At 55.6% G+C, this 14,150-nt stretch overlaps 5 protein-coding genes across 5 annotated transcripts; all 5 read right to left on the bottom strand.

The window, feature by feature from the left end:
* Positions 1 to 126: 126 nt before the first annotated feature.
* Positions 127 to 2,417, bottom strand: PHYSODRAFT_348837 (hypothetical protein; the record flags this gene model as incomplete). The annotated part of the gene is made up of 4 exons (XM_009515899.1): positions 127 to 455; positions 495 to 1,383; positions 1,608 to 1,937; positions 2,022 to 2,417. 4 exons carry the CDS (start codon positions 2,415 to 2,417, stop codon positions 127 to 129), a joined length of 1,944 nt encoding a protein of 647 aa, XP_009514194.1.
* A 502-nt stretch (positions 2,418 to 2,919) lies between these two features.
* PHYSODRAFT_353356 (hypothetical protein) lies at positions 2,920 to 6,973 on the bottom strand. Its single transcript, XM_009515898.1, has 3 exons — positions 6,885 to 6,973; positions 6,640 to 6,816; positions 2,920 to 6,554 (listed from the first exon to the last, which is right to left on the bottom strand). The coding sequence occupies exon 3, from the start codon at positions 4,365 to 4,367 to the stop codon at positions 3,054 to 3,056; it is 1,314 nt and encodes a 437-aa protein (XP_009514193.1). The 5' UTR covers positions 4,368 to 6,554; positions 6,640 to 6,816; positions 6,885 to 6,973; the 3' UTR covers positions 2,920 to 3,053.
* A 3,069-nt stretch (positions 6,974 to 10,042) lies between these two features.
* PHYSODRAFT_470010 (hypothetical protein) lies at positions 10,043 to 10,540 on the bottom strand (the record flags this gene model as incomplete). Its single annotated transcript, XM_009515897.1, has 1 exon — positions 10,043 to 10,540. The coding sequence occupies one exon, from the start codon at positions 10,538 to 10,540 to the stop codon at positions 10,043 to 10,045; it is 498 nt and encodes a 165-aa protein (XP_009514192.1).
* A 203-nt stretch (positions 10,541 to 10,743) lies between these two features.
* PHYSODRAFT_473959 (hypothetical protein) lies at positions 10,744 to 12,612 on the bottom strand (the record flags this gene model as incomplete). The annotated part of the gene is made up of 1 exon (XM_009515896.1): positions 10,744 to 12,612. The coding sequence occupies one exon, from the start codon at positions 12,610 to 12,612 to the stop codon at positions 10,744 to 10,746; it is 1,869 nt and encodes a 622-aa protein (XP_009514191.1).
* Positions 12,613 to 13,712: 1,100 nt separating this feature from the next.
* PHYSODRAFT_477496 (hypothetical protein) lies at positions 13,713 to 13,961 on the bottom strand (the record flags this gene model as incomplete). Its single annotated transcript, XM_009515895.1, has 1 exon — positions 13,713 to 13,961. The coding sequence occupies one exon, from the start codon at positions 13,959 to 13,961 to the stop codon at positions 13,713 to 13,715; it is 249 nt and encodes an 82-aa protein (XP_009514190.1).
* Between the last annotated feature and the right edge of the window lie 189 nt (positions 13,962 to 14,150).

Raw genomic sequence — 14,150 nt, 5'->3', positions numbered from 1 at the left:
GGTGACATCATAGCAGTTCTCTTCCCTCCCCCACAGCAACAAGAGACAAGTACATACAAACATGTTCGGTTCGTCTCGAGTGTATGTGTATTGCTGCGCGTGCGTTGAGGTTAATAGCCGCCATTTTTAATTGCTGTCGGCGGGTGCAGAGCTCTCAGTCTTCTCCTCCGTCTTGTCCGCCGGTGTCTCGGCCTTCTCTACGGGTGCCTCCGTTTTCCGCTTCTTCACCACGGGGATCACATTCACTGCAGGGGCAGCGCTAGCGGACGAGCCCGTCTGTCCGAATCCAATCGTCGTGACGGCCTTCTCCTCGTCCTTGGCCTCCTTGGCCACAGCTCCGGCGATCGTCTCCTTAATGCCGTCCACCTTCTCCTTCAGCTCCAAGTAGATCTCCAAGTACTCGAGCAGCGTCTTCTCGTCCTCCTTGAGCTTGTCCTTCTCCTCCGCCTTCACGCCTGCACACTCCAGGAACTCCTGGCTCAGCGCCTCCGGACGCTCGCCCTTGAACTCCAAGCTCAGCGTCGCGTCCTCACCCGCGGACGGGGCCTTCCTCTTTCCCTTCCCCTTGGGCTCCGCCGCCTCCTCGTCCTCCACAGTGTACGCCGGCACGCGCTCGTCCACGAACTTGAGCAGCTTCTCGCCGCACTTGTTGGCCACGCGGTGGAGGTTCTCGGCCATGACGCGCCCCGCCATCACGTAGTGCGAGAGCTCCTCGTTGGGCACGGCCTCCTTCTCGCCCTCCTTCTCCTTGTCGGCCGAGGAGTCTCTGTAGATGCAGGCGATGGCCAGCTGGCAGTAGAGATCGGCCAGCTGCGTCGTGTCCTCGGCCTTGGTGGCCTTGAGCAGCTTCCGGCGCAGCAGCAGAGCCTTCTCGAAGTCGCTCTTGGCCTGCTCGAACTGGTCGCTCTCCAGCCCCAAGTCCCCCAGTCGCGTGTACACGCGCGCGAGCTGCGTCTCCACCGCCTTGTCGCCCGGGAAGCGCGAGTAGATGACGCGCGCGAGCTCCATGACCTCCCAGGCGGCCTCCAGGTCGTCCGCGGCCTCGCGCGCGTCCTGCTCGCCGTCGTCGCCCCCGCCGTTGGCCGCGCCCTCCACGGCGCCGCCGAACAGACTGGCCGTGGCCTCCGTCAGGCTCAGCAGCGCGTGGCCGTACTCGTAGTACACGGGCGCGACCGCCAGCGAGTCGGCCTTGCCCTCGGCCTCGCACATGGTGCGCAGCAGGTCCTCGAAGGCCACCACCGCCTCCTCCAGCCGCTTGTCCTTGAGCAGCGCCACGCCGCGCAGGTAGCGCGGGTCCGTCAGCGTCTGCTCCAGCTCCTGCTGCGTCGCCGAGGGCTCCGAGGTCGTCGCCATGGTCAAGTCGGCCGTTAATCTACGTGAGCTCTTCGCGCCAATAATAAGGATTGCGCGGGAGTCGAGCCTTTGGCTAAAACTGAGGTGGATGGCGTTAAATAGCAGGTAAGAAACGTTATATAGAGGGTTGTATTGTAACATGGCTACATGACGTTGCAGTTATAGATGTAGCCATTTGGTGGTCGGGTGCGGGGTTAGAAGGCTCGCAGTAGCCTGGTTTTCGAGTCGCTGGAGCTCGAGCTCTTCTTGAAGACGCCGAGCACTGCGAGGATGATGAGGAGCACGAGGATGAAGCAGACGGTGAGCAGGATCGTGAGCTTGACGTTCTTCCACCACATTTGCCGGCGCAGCTTGCGGCCCGTGTTGCGGAAGACCTTGGCCTGCTCGTTCAGGTCGTTGGTCTTCTGCTCCACGACCTCCATCTTCTCCGTGTTGGACAGCACGACCTGGATGTTGTTGTGCATGACGGTCTTGACGCCGTCCACCTGGTGCATCACCTCCGACAGCTTGTCCACCTTGGTGCGGTCGTCGTACTTGGCGGCGATGGACGCGAACAGCTTGGCGCAGTCCTTGTCCAGGCCGTTCTGCAATGAAGACAGCAACAAGCAGCACAACAAGTCAGGCATCGACCTCTACGCACTAGTGCAATACTGTAGCCAGGGATGCACCTCTCGACAGGTCAGCGCCTTGGAGCCGAACTTGGGCACGACCTCTTGCTGCACGGCCGAGATCATCTGAAAGGCCAGGCGGATGGGGTAGTCCTTGGCCGTGATGGCGGCGAACACGAGCTCGTCGTTGTTCATGGTGAAGTGGAACTTGTTGGGGTCGCACTCGAGCGAGTGGCGGCCGTTGGGCGTCACCTGCGTCTTCCACGTCGGCGCGCGGATCACCTTGCCCAGCATCTCCTTGAACGTGTTCATCTCGGCCTCCCCGCCGCGCGCGGGCTTGCCGTCCGACGAGTGCATGTAGCAGGCCACGACCACCTTGTCCGTGGCGCGCGCGATGGCCATGAACTTGATGTTGTCGCGCGTCAGCGACGCCGACGCTGCAGTCGGCGGTGCCATGGCGCTGTTGCTGCTGCTAGTGTTGGCTGGGTCCGCGAGTCGTCGAATACACTAAACCGCGATGGTGCAATGCAATGCAAGTGCAAAGATAAATGCGACGACGCCGGTCAGTTTCGACGGACTGGCGGATGCAGCAGCGCCGACCAGGACGCGCGCCGATTGAGGAATGTGCGGCGGCGATAAAACGGGAATGAGATATTTCGGGCCTTTCTCATGGCAATGGAGCTGGCAGAATCCAGCCCTGATATGAGCGTGAAGGTAGCAGGACAGGGGGCATGGGGCTCTGCTTTAGTGCAGGTTCAGGTCTATTCACTCGACGGTAAGGTGGGGCTGTGCTAGCGCTGCGAGCTGCTGCAGTTGGTTGGCGGAGAATCTGGACGTGAACGGCAGCGACGAAGTTGCAGGGAGCTGCTCCTGGATAAGCGTGATGTCCATGCCAGCGCTCAGAGACGCCATCACCGCCACCTCTTCGGTGGTGATCCTGTCCGACGGAAGCAGGCCCTTCGTCTCCTTCCACGCGCTCATGATGTTTGCCGCGCGGTCCGCGTCCACCAGCTACAGTACCATAGTCAAGCAAGAAAAAGTATGGTTGTGTCAGGCCTCAAGCAGCATGAATGAAAGGTACTGCCAATTGCGTCAACGTACCTCGACGGAGCCGGTGAAGCACTTGAGCAACTGGTTCATGGCCATTGAGTAGGCGAAGCCCAGCTCCTCAGTCTCCTTGTGCTTGCCGAATGCCTTCAGTGTCGCCTCCACGCGAGGGTAGATCTGCGTCTCGCGGACGTACATCCAGACCTGCAGGTTGTCGAACTGGCTGTGCTGGTTGACCAGGATGTGGGCCCACGCGACCTCCTCCGCTGGCGGGAGGTCCAGGTGCTCGTTCTCGGGGCGAATCTTCTCCATGTACTTCTTCTCCACAGCAATACCCAGGTTGAACGCCGTCTTGAGCAGCAGCGCCACGTCCTCACCAGTCACGTCATTGTACGTCTTGAGATGGAACGGGTTGCCGCTCGACAGCATCGCCTCCAGCGGTCGGTCACCGATGAGCAGCATCTCACGCTCCTTCTTAAACTGCGTCACTACCTCAGGCAGCGGGAAGATCGCACTGCCCACGTGCTGCGGCAGCTGCAACGACGCGAACCGTCCGAACTGCTCGGACAGCGGCGTGAAGGTCTTCTCCACCAGCTCCTCCAGCGGCTTGCTCGTCGACTCGAAGCCTGGCAGCGCGAAGCCGTAGCTCTGCACCTTACCGTCGCTGCACAGCGTCTCCAGCGCATCGCACGTCGCCTTGAGCTTTTCGATAAGCTCTCCGTGCTTGCTCGACACCAGCGCCAGCTCGTCCGGGATCTGACACACGACGTGGTCCAATGTCTCGACATCCAGCTCCTGGCTCGTGATCTCCACGCCCCTCGTCACGTACCCCTTGGTGAGTCGGTCGTCCGCCTGCGGGTTGGCTGGGTGCACCACATTGCTGCCAATGAGCGTGGACACCACGATGCACTCGCGCGGGATGTCCAGGTCCTCGACGCCCTCGTTCAGCGCCAGCGCCTCCACGTATCCCTGCTTCTCGCCCGCCTTGGTGGGCGCCGCCGGGTTCACGGCCGCTTGGATGAAGTTGCTGGTGTACGTAGCCAGCAGCGCCTTGCTCGTGTCCACGCGCGGCATGTCCTTGGCCCACAGCGCGGGGCTGCCGATGGCTCTTGGGGCCACGCTGACCCACTGCGCGTCGGCTCCTGGCTCGCTGATGCGCAGTTTGGCGCGCGCGCTCGGTTCATAGGGGCTCCGGATGACGAAGTCCTCCGTGCCCGCAGTCGTGGCGCGCCCTACGTGCAGGCGCGCGCAGCGCAGCGTCGAGAGGCGCGAGCTCCGGGGACCGCAGATAGCGCTGATCATGGGCTCAATTTTGCTCAATTGAGCTCCACAGATGGTGTACGCGTACACAAGAAACATTTTAAATTTTAGAACAACTGCATACAACGAGCAGGTGAAATTGTTAAACAGATTTAGTGTTGGTAGCTCGAATAGAAGACGCTTCCTAAATAGAGGAAGTTGAAGTGACCATTTACTGCTTCAGGACGCCGTCGATGGTCTTGAGCGTGTGCTGCCAGACCGCGTCCTTGAGCGTTTCGGTCTGGTACTGGGTCTGGGATACCTCCCTGGCGTTTTGGTCGAGCAGCTTCCAGCCGCTCGCGTAGTCGTCGTTGAGCAGGGCCGACACCATGTGCTTGGCGCACGTTTCGGGCGTGCGGGCGAACACTGAGGCGAGCCCCTTCAACGGGAGGCGGACAAACCAAGGAGGCTGTTGTCCACTCCACTGTTGACGAAGCCAGGCGACGCGTGCATGAAGCAGGCGTTGGGCGCGCGCTCGGCGAAGGCCTGCGCCATCAAGTCTCTGTGGCATCACAAATGTTCAAGTTAGTTGAGCGACAAGGTACAATTGATCCAAGGTGCAGCGGCGTACGAGTACGTCATCGTGGCCTGCGCACAACGCCTGGGTGAGTAGGTTCGCTTGAGATCGAAGTCGTCCAGGTCGACGTAACCACCTTGGCCCCCGCCGAGCACATTCAAAACACGAACGCCAGGACGGTTCAGCCCTCCCAACAACTCGTGGATCAGCATGAATCTACACGATTGAGAGGGTTTTGGGAGTTAGTAGGCTAATTCTAGCTGAGCTTCTGTGCGGTCGAACGCGTACCTGCCATAGTAGTGTGTGGCCATCTTCACATCGAGACCCTCGGCCGTCTCCGTTCTGCCGTCCATGCTGAAGATGCCCGGGCTCATGACGATCCAGTCGAACTTCGTGTCTGCGTGCTTGGTCGTGAACTTGCGCACTTCGTACATCAACGACACGTCCAGCTTCTCGTGAACAACCTCCACGTTCGGGTTGTCCGCCTTGATGGTCTTCAGTGGCTCCTCCGGGTACGATCGCGAGCAAAGGGTGAGCTTGGCAACAATAGGCGCCAGCTCCTTGGCCACCCCGAGGCCAATGCCGGAGGAAGCTCCGACTACGAGCGCGTGCTTGGAAGGGGCCACCATCTCTCGCTTGATGCTGAGTTCGATTTGTTCGTTGCGTTCCGAAGGGGGAAATATTAATATGGGAATGGAGAGGCTGCTCAAGAGCACACTTAGGGACACCCCTAGCGCTGCGAGAACTGCGAGTTGCCTTCCCATAGCTCGAATGAGAGAGACACCAATATCAAGCTGTGATTACTTGACCTGACCTCCTGGAAACCCGTTGGCCATAATCTGCAAGATTAGTCGAGCGAAACCATACTAATCAGTGCATGTAAAGCTCAAGCTGAAGTTGTTGGATTCAGTTGACCAACTCTGATCTAACTAAAGTATACTTTGTCGTGGGCTACTACCGCTGCTTAGTTTTCCAGGACGACGCGGTAGCGAGCGCGGCCCTCACGCGTGATGGTAATGCCCTCGTTGACCTTGGCCATGGGGAGCTTCTGGATGATGGGGCGCACGTTCTTCTCGGAGGCGAGCTTGAGCATGTCCTCGATGTCCTCGATGCTGCCAATGAGGCTGCCCACCACACGAATGCCGCGGCCCAGGGCAGGAACTTGATCTCGTCATTCGGAATGCCCAGCATGACGAGCGTGCCGCGCTTGCGCAGCAGGCCCAGGTACTGGTTGTACGGCATGCCCTTGGCGTCGGCGGACAGCATGGATTGGTGCTTCGACTACCGATACCGCGTGTCGCAGATGAAGTGGAACACACAAACTGAAGTTGAACGGGTACCAACCCACTTGGTTGGTTCAATCCTGCAGCAGGACTCCTGCGACAAATGCCAGCGCAGCAGCAAAGCTGGGTGACGGCATTGCAAACCCGTGGAATGCAGCCGCCTCATCTTCATGTATGTTGATGATGTCTGCTTTGACGTTTACCTGCAACAGCGACAGCATTCTCATTGTAGTTGCTTCACAAGTCCCAAGAGAATTTGCCTCGTACAATTGTCTCGTATGTGCAGGCACATGTACATGGAAGACGGATACGTAACGTGCATTCATTGTAATGATCCCAAGAGTAAAGTTGCATGGTTATTGTAGTGGTGGACTATCACCCAGACAACAGATAGCTGCTCGGTTTAGTCCTTGATCAGCCCGAGCTCTCGGATACGACTGTATTGCTCTGAAGGAGGAAACACACAAGAGTCTACCGTCAGTCCACCAAGCCCACTTGATGTAACTTAGAAAAAAAATATCCAAGGACTTACCTGGGATCTCCATGAGCGCCTGCATAGCAAAGCCTCCGTCCGGATTGTTAAGACTGCTCCTTGGAATCGTGTTGTAGTTCACGAACTGGAAGTTGTCAAAACGACGCTCTGGGAGCTGGTCGTCGAACTCGCGCAGCATGCTCCACGGGCCATCACCCACTCCAACCATAATGATCGCTAAAGTACCACAGAATTGCACAGTAGGTTAGCTTGAGCACCAATCAACACACCATCGACACACTTACAAATCGGGTACTCTGATGCCTCTACGATTGCTCGTCGGGCCATAGCGGGATCATCGATATGGCCGTTGGAGATGATGATGAGAATGTGGTACCGCCGGGTCTTCTTGACCATCTTGATGGCTTCGTGGATCACCGGCACGAAGCTCGCAGACGAGTTGAGCTCCATAGTGGACGCAATCGCGAAGTATCGCTGGAGAACCTCGTCCAGCTCGCATCCGCGCCCCTCGACAAACGGGAAGTATCGCTCTGCAAGTTCGCGCTGCGGGTGCCCACCATATCCGTACGCAGGGATCGAGTCATCGTCATCGAAGAGCTCGAACACACGCGTGATAGCAGAAATGACCGTCTACGTGAGCAAACATCGCACGTTAGCCCTCGCGCTCCCGTCCAGCAACGAAAACTCGGCCAACGTACTTGGTAAGGGTTCCTGACGCGCCCTGTCTTATCCACGTAGTGCAGCGATCGCCCTTCAAACGTCTCCTTCCCCTTCCACTGCATAACGTAAAAAATGGTAAAGTCAGCATCCACATCAATCGGCAAGCCACTTTAGTAGCTCGAGCTCGTACCAAATTCGATTCCGTGAAGTCAACCTGCACTCAGCACCAACACAGAAACAACAACCACCGTTAAAACGTCCGTACGGTGCACATGTTGGCACGATGGCAGCAGTTTTGGGGAACCTACCGCAATGATCAAGTCAGACGACTGCAGTCCCACTTGGCTAAGGAATTAAACCATCCACAGCATAGTAAAATTAGTCAGCACGTTGGTACAGTTGACAAGACCCGAAGGTCCGATGTTGCCTGGGGGCCACACACGCACCGCAGAGCTTGCTGCACTTCCTCTGCGACGTCGGACGACAGCGCAATTCCGAGCAACTCGACGTTAGTAAGGGATCAAGGGGAAAGTTTAGCAGCTGCTACAACAGCAACGGCCACGCACCGACGGACGTGTAGCTGTCCGGGATCGGCTGGAAGGCCTCACGACTCGAGGAGCAGCCCATGGCCAGGAGGTTCAAAAGAAGGAAGGAAGGAGCGAGTGTGCTGTGCGAGATGGCAAGTGCTGCGGACAAGCGATACCGCCAGCCAATGGGGTGCCCGGATCGATTACCAAGGCCAGGCGTCTCAGAAAAACCTGTAAACGGGTTCATTCCTGGATTTTGTCTGATGTCGCTGAGCTTCAACGCGAAGTGTATCATAGCTATCGTCGAAGCTGTAGCAAGTTGCTGGAAGGATGAACAACTAACGTTAAGAGCAAGATATTTTTTTATGTTTTAACGCGAGTGACTTACAACCGCGTACTCTCAATACAAGCTCTCAGTTCACTACTGGTCGCTCTCGCCTTCACAGCGTTGTTTGCCATACTACTTTATCAAATCGCATCTTACCAAAAAATGTTGAGGGCGGACTTGCTGGCCGAGTTGATTGGGATCTTAGGCCAACACGCCCGATGATTCGTCAAGGTGCCGTAGAATTCCTCGGCATCGTCTCGGCTTACGCGGACGCAATTCGGTGGCACCGTACCCCCCACTACTCGACTTGGGGCCGCAATTCATGAGAATCCGAGCAAAACGTGCACGGCCATCACTAAGAAACTTAGGGAGGACAGACATCTCTCCGCTATACGTGGTAGTGTGGCTGGCCGCCTCAAGTTCCCCAAGCTGCCGTCTCCTCTGATCGACGATAACCACCAGCTTTCCTGGCGTTCTAGCATCTTCCAGAGCGAAGAAAATGTCGAAAGCGGTGCCGTCACCACAACACAGCCACTTGACGTCCAGTCGATCGTGCTCTTCTCGCTCTTGTGCTGTGCAATGATCTGAGGAGTTGAATCGCCAAACGCGTTGGCGCTTGGGAAAACGTACGAAGGAGCAAATTTGACCAAAATGCTATCCATTGCCTCGCTCATCAGTGCACCAGGCAACAATTCTCTCAGTGAAACTGTTGTCTGACCCAGCACCAACATCGCATTTATCCTCACAGCAGTCGTCCACAAATCTCCTCAAGTCGTACAGAGATCTTGCCAAAGCTTGCTCCGGAACTGTGGACGGCATGGCATATAACGATGCAACGCTCTGCAGCATCGGGTATGGGATTTGGACATGCAGGCAATATCCACTCCTTCGTCCGCGCACCGTTAGCAAGCATACGGAAGAGTCTCGAAGTTTTGACCACTTGACATCCCCATCGATCGTGTCACTTGGAAAACGGACCTTGCCAGCTACAGCTGAAGCCGCTAAATGCATGCGCTCTCTTACTGTTAGTTGGTCCACGTAACTTCCGACATATTTTGCCCAGACCCGCTCGAAGCCGGCCTTGATAGTGTCCGAATTCACGGCATTACCTTCTCGTTGAGCTTTTATCAACGACGCCAAATACTCGACAACCCACCGCGGAACCCCACCAAGTGAGACCAGGTCACGACAAACTTGCGCATTCTCCAACAATTCTGCACAACTGGTGTTGTTCTTTAAAATTGACAACGTTTCATCCATTTCCAAGAGGGGCATATGAATCCGCGTTGTCGGGGCATATGTTGAACTCCAGGTCGATTGAATTGCACCCCAACCTGTCCCGGCGAGCATCGGCAGCACAACCAGACAGGAGGAAGGTGGCCGGTATATCGAAACGTCTGCTATGGCATCTATGAGTTCATGTAGAGTTGGTTTCTTCGACAATTTCCGGCAAGCATTGATTCGTTTGACCTCTTGGTAATCGTCAATACCAAGAAACAAGTAAAACGGTGTGTCTGCATGCTGCCGAGGTCTACGTAGCTTGATCCCGATAGCTGTGACGGCAGTCGCTAGCGTCAACCGGTATCCATTGACTGGCAAACGCAAGGAAAACCACTCTCGGAAGCCATGAAGGCAGTTTTCGTGCAGAAAAAATCGGCACAGCAGCCTCCACGAGAAAGAAGCTTCAATCGGCATTAACTTCTCAACTTCCTGCGGAGTAAATTCGTCGTGATACGGCACCACCACACTGAAAACACGACGAGCGGCCAACTACAGCTTGTCTCGTAAAATCGCGCCGCCTTCCCCCAGCATACGCGTTTTCCCCTGACCATGCATGCCGGAGCAAACTGGAATCGCATGCTTCATGCGGTCAAATGCACTGGTCTTGGCATCTTGATGACGTCCTCAAAGCACTCGGCTGCCTGCGTCATCGCTTTTTCCCTTCCAACCAACCGGAATAGTAAGCTTTCATGGTCCAAAATGTGGGGGTACGAGAGAATTCGTTTCGAGTCGACCATTTCAGCTTCCAAGAAAGCGAGGAGGTTGTTAACGGAGCTACAGTTACTTCGGGACCGGCTAGCTGTGCGCACTGCATTGGCAGTTCCACCTCGTTTAGTGCGTCTTCTTCGCTTACGTCGTCCAGTCCATCAACCGACAACCCGAAGCTTGATAGCTTCGCATCCGCAGAACTCATAGGGCTGAAGCCAGAACTGTTTCTCACACCTCTCTTCGCTTCTTTTTCGGTGAGCCACACGCCGTCCCGCTTCGCCAGGAAGAGCTTCAGCTGGTTAGCGTCGCAGTAGATTGTGTAGGGCAGAGTTGACTTGATCGTGCCCTTCAAGTCCCTCACTGTATCGCCCTCATCGATGTCGATGCAGAACACAATTTCTGCCAAGGCAACTACCCCACACAAAAGAGTCACCATCTCTCCTCGAGAGTGCTGATTCTGAAATGATAAGGACACCCAATGCCATCCTGATTGGCAGCGACTACATCTCTATATTTTGGTAGTAACCTAGGAGGATACTTTTCCCATCAGGTGTCTCTATCTAATTGCCGCCTACTCTCCACTGCGGCTCGATTCCTGCTGCAGATTACTAAGTAGACGATAGCAGTGCAATGCTAAGTTTATGGATCATGAGTCGCAGCCACTGGAGACAAAGTGGTCACTTTAACGGCGAAGCTGGCAGAAATCAGCAGTTGATTCTCACAGAACTCGAGCGCTGATTCTCGGCTGGTGAAGAGTCTTTCCTTGTCCACGACGTCATTCTGGAGCAGCAACTTGGTGATTGTGGGGAGAGTTGCAGCATAGAGAACTGTGATGCCGTAATTGGTGCAGTACTTTTGCAGAATCAAGAATGCACTGCGCGCGACAGTGGCGTCCATGCCTGATACTCCACTGAAGTCCATGACAACGAAGTCGGTTGGCGCTGCATCCGAATGAGGAGTGGGGCTTCCGTCCAAGCATTGTGTGCAAAGTGCTTGATTTGCCTCCAGTTCTAGCAGCGCATCCGGGTCACCAACTATATCTCCATCGACATTACTTGTACTGTGTTGCACTTTGCGAATGTAGACGGCCTTCTGAATACTGTTGAGAATTTGCACCGAGGACCCGAAGAAGAGCAGGCCACTCAACTCGAAGCACGCGATTGTATCTCGCTGCTGGTCCAGATAACTTCGCTCTGCAGCAGTACGCATAGTACCGGACGAACATTGCTTGCGAACTACAACGGGTAGACGCACGAAGTCCAGCAGGAAATTAAGGATCGCGATACCCAGGCCAATAAGCATGCCCACATCGAGCGACACAAAGTTAACGGCGATGAATGTCAGCCATAGCACAGCGTACTCACGCAGAGGCATCTTCCAGTACGTGAGCACGAGCCACTCGATCATTAGATCAATTGCGATGAACACAACCGTGGCCGCGAAGAAGAAGCGAGGCAAGTAGCTCATGACGGAAACGGGGGCGATGACGACCGCTAGCTCAGCCAGGGCGACACAAATGCCTACAATCCGTGAGTTTGTCTTAGATCGGCAAGTAAAAATGGTCTGGGAGAAGATGTAAGAGCCCGTGTATCCACCAAGCAGACCACTTATAACGTTCGACCAGCCGACAGTCTTGAGTTCATGGTTGAAGTCGAGTTTCGTGCCCATTTCGATCTCGATAGCCGCAACATCCAAGCAAGACCCAATTGCCACGATGAATACCATGCCGAGCCACGTTCCCCACTGCTTTGGTAGCTGATCCCAACGCACCTGAGAGAAGTCCACGAGGTTAAGAAGATCCGTGACGGTAGCGGGTTCCTGTGCGGAGTCGATCCACCCTCCGTCGCGCGCTTCCTCCAGCGAAATACCGCTTACCAACACAATGAAGAAGAACATCACTGGCATGGCCATAATCGCCCCAGATAGGATGAAGGAATTGTCGTAACGTTGGGATACCACAAGGAAGAATATGCCGCCCAGGAAGCCAGGTATACACAGCAGTAGGTTGTGCGTGTCGTAGAAAACTCTGATCATTGACTCGAGACCGTTAACCGCAAGACCCGTGCACAACGCAAACCCAGCGTAGAACCAGAACACACCGATGAACGCCAGGTAGCCCCCGATGACGGGGATCGGTAGGTAAGACGCAAAGACTGCCAGCCTCAGGCGGCCCATGATCACAAGACTGACACCCAGCAGCGCGGTTGCAATGCCAATGGTAACAATCGAAGTCGTCACTTTGGCCGCTGGAGACACCTCCTCGCCCAGCGAGTTGCAGATGGAGGTGGCCATGACGCCTAAGAAGATGAGACCGGCGTCCTGCACCTGTCCGATGGCGAAGGGCAGCGAGCTCAGCAGTGCAAACACGACTTGATGTATGAAGCACGAGAAGATGACGAGCTTGGACAGCGCCGGCATGAATTCGGAGAAGTCCTCGTGGCTGAAGATGATGACAGCGTAGCCGTATATACCGGGAATGGCGAGGATCGAGTTGATGATGCCGTACATGAGCGCATTCGTGAAGTTTGCGAGAGGTGCTGGATTGCTATGAGCCTGTTCATCCTCGGTATTGATGAGTAGCGCTCGTGAAGGAGACCCGATGTCCGACTTCTTGGACGTCGTAGAGAGGAGCGAAAGGCGATGCGGGTCCATCGCCAACTCGGAGAATGAGGCCTTACAGCAATTGGGTCCAACCTCGAGCAGATCTTTGCGGTGGCTGTTTCATTAGCTTTTATCGCCTGTCGCCAATAACGACAACACGCTGCTGGCACGTGCGGGAGTCTTGCTCAACCGAAACGTACTTTCGATCTACAGTAGTTGATGCATCGCCAAAAAGAGTTAGCAGACGTTCGGGTACGGTAATATTGTGAACTCCTGTTTTCTTTTTGCTTCTCACAAATTAGAGCTTCATCCGTTTGCGATGTGTGGGGCTACCAGCACATTTTGTGAACACGTTTTTCCCAGCCGCTGCACCAGAATGCCGAGGCTACTTGCTTGTAGTGAGTTAATTCGTGACTCTCGACCTCGGTTCGACTTCAGTGACTGGGATTTCTTCGGAAGGAATGATATTCTGCATGCCGGAGTCAGCCGATGGGAAGCAGTTGACGGAAGGCGCAGTGCATTGGAGCTAAAGGGTCAGGGTGCTGTGGTTTTCCCAGGTTGAGTGCTGTGGCTGAGCGGCTTCATGAAGAATTCGGTGAGTTGGGGCTCACAACGGAGAGATTTCGCCGTCCGTTTACTTCCCACCTGACGGTGTGGAAGACGTCCCGGGACCGGGAGCTCATTAAGAGTCTCAATGCTGGACGAGAAACGGATGAACCTTCGGTGCAAGATGAAGTTCTTCGTGTTGTGACGTGGTAACTCAACGGAAGAAGCACTGGGAAGTGAGTTTCCGAGAGCTATCGAGCTGCTGAACATGAAAGAGAAAGGAGAAGACGGTAAGAGCATGCAACTTTTGCGTTCATGTGCCTCGTGCGCACTTATTCATCAAACTTCGTGGCTGCAGGTCCGCTGCCATGCGCGCAGCCTCAGAGTGCATAACTTGGCACGCCTGGCCAATGGCTTTGGGCATCAACACAACTTCTGTTACCCGTGCACTTTTCACTAAATCAATGGGTATGATAGCCAGCACCTGCATCATCGGGAAGACGCAGCACGCAGAGAGTGACGTGCAACGTTCTTGGGCAGGGCGCGACCTCGGGACAAGCGTCGCGGATCGCAGTCTGGAGCGCTTCCACCTTCGCCACTAGCTCCGGTGAAGTAGCTCGGAACCCCACGAAGAAGTTGGGCCACTCCCGACGACGAGCGCGTGGGCTCCGCTTCCAGCGAGGACTGCGGCCAACTCGGGGCGAGTGCATAGACATCCGTCTAAGGAGCATGCGGTTGGTTGGTTATTCTACCGACCGACCGACCGGTCGCAGATGATTACTTGGTGTCCCCGAAGATGTGATCATGGGGTTAAGTAATCTGCTGTACGTGTCGGTAGGCCAGCGCATTGACGCAGACGCAGTCATTCTACCATTGGACTGGTAACTATGAGGGCGGTG

Source organism: Phytophthora sojae (genome assembly GCF_000149755.1).
Source record: "Phytophthora sojae unplaced genomic scaffold PHYSOscaffold_1, whole genome shotgun sequence".
NCBI classification, from domain to species: Eukaryota; Oomycota; class Peronosporomycetes; order Peronosporales; family Peronosporaceae; genus Phytophthora; species Phytophthora sojae.
The sequence above is the reverse complement of the archived record's forward strand: the minus strand, read 5'-3'. Positions and strand labels throughout refer to the sequence as shown.

Excerpts from the sequence above, each read along its gene's own strand:
- PHYSODRAFT_353356 (XM_009515898.1), bottom strand. The coding sequence starts at position 4,367 with ATGTTTCTTGTGTACGCGTACACCATCTGTGGAGCTCAATTGAGCAAA.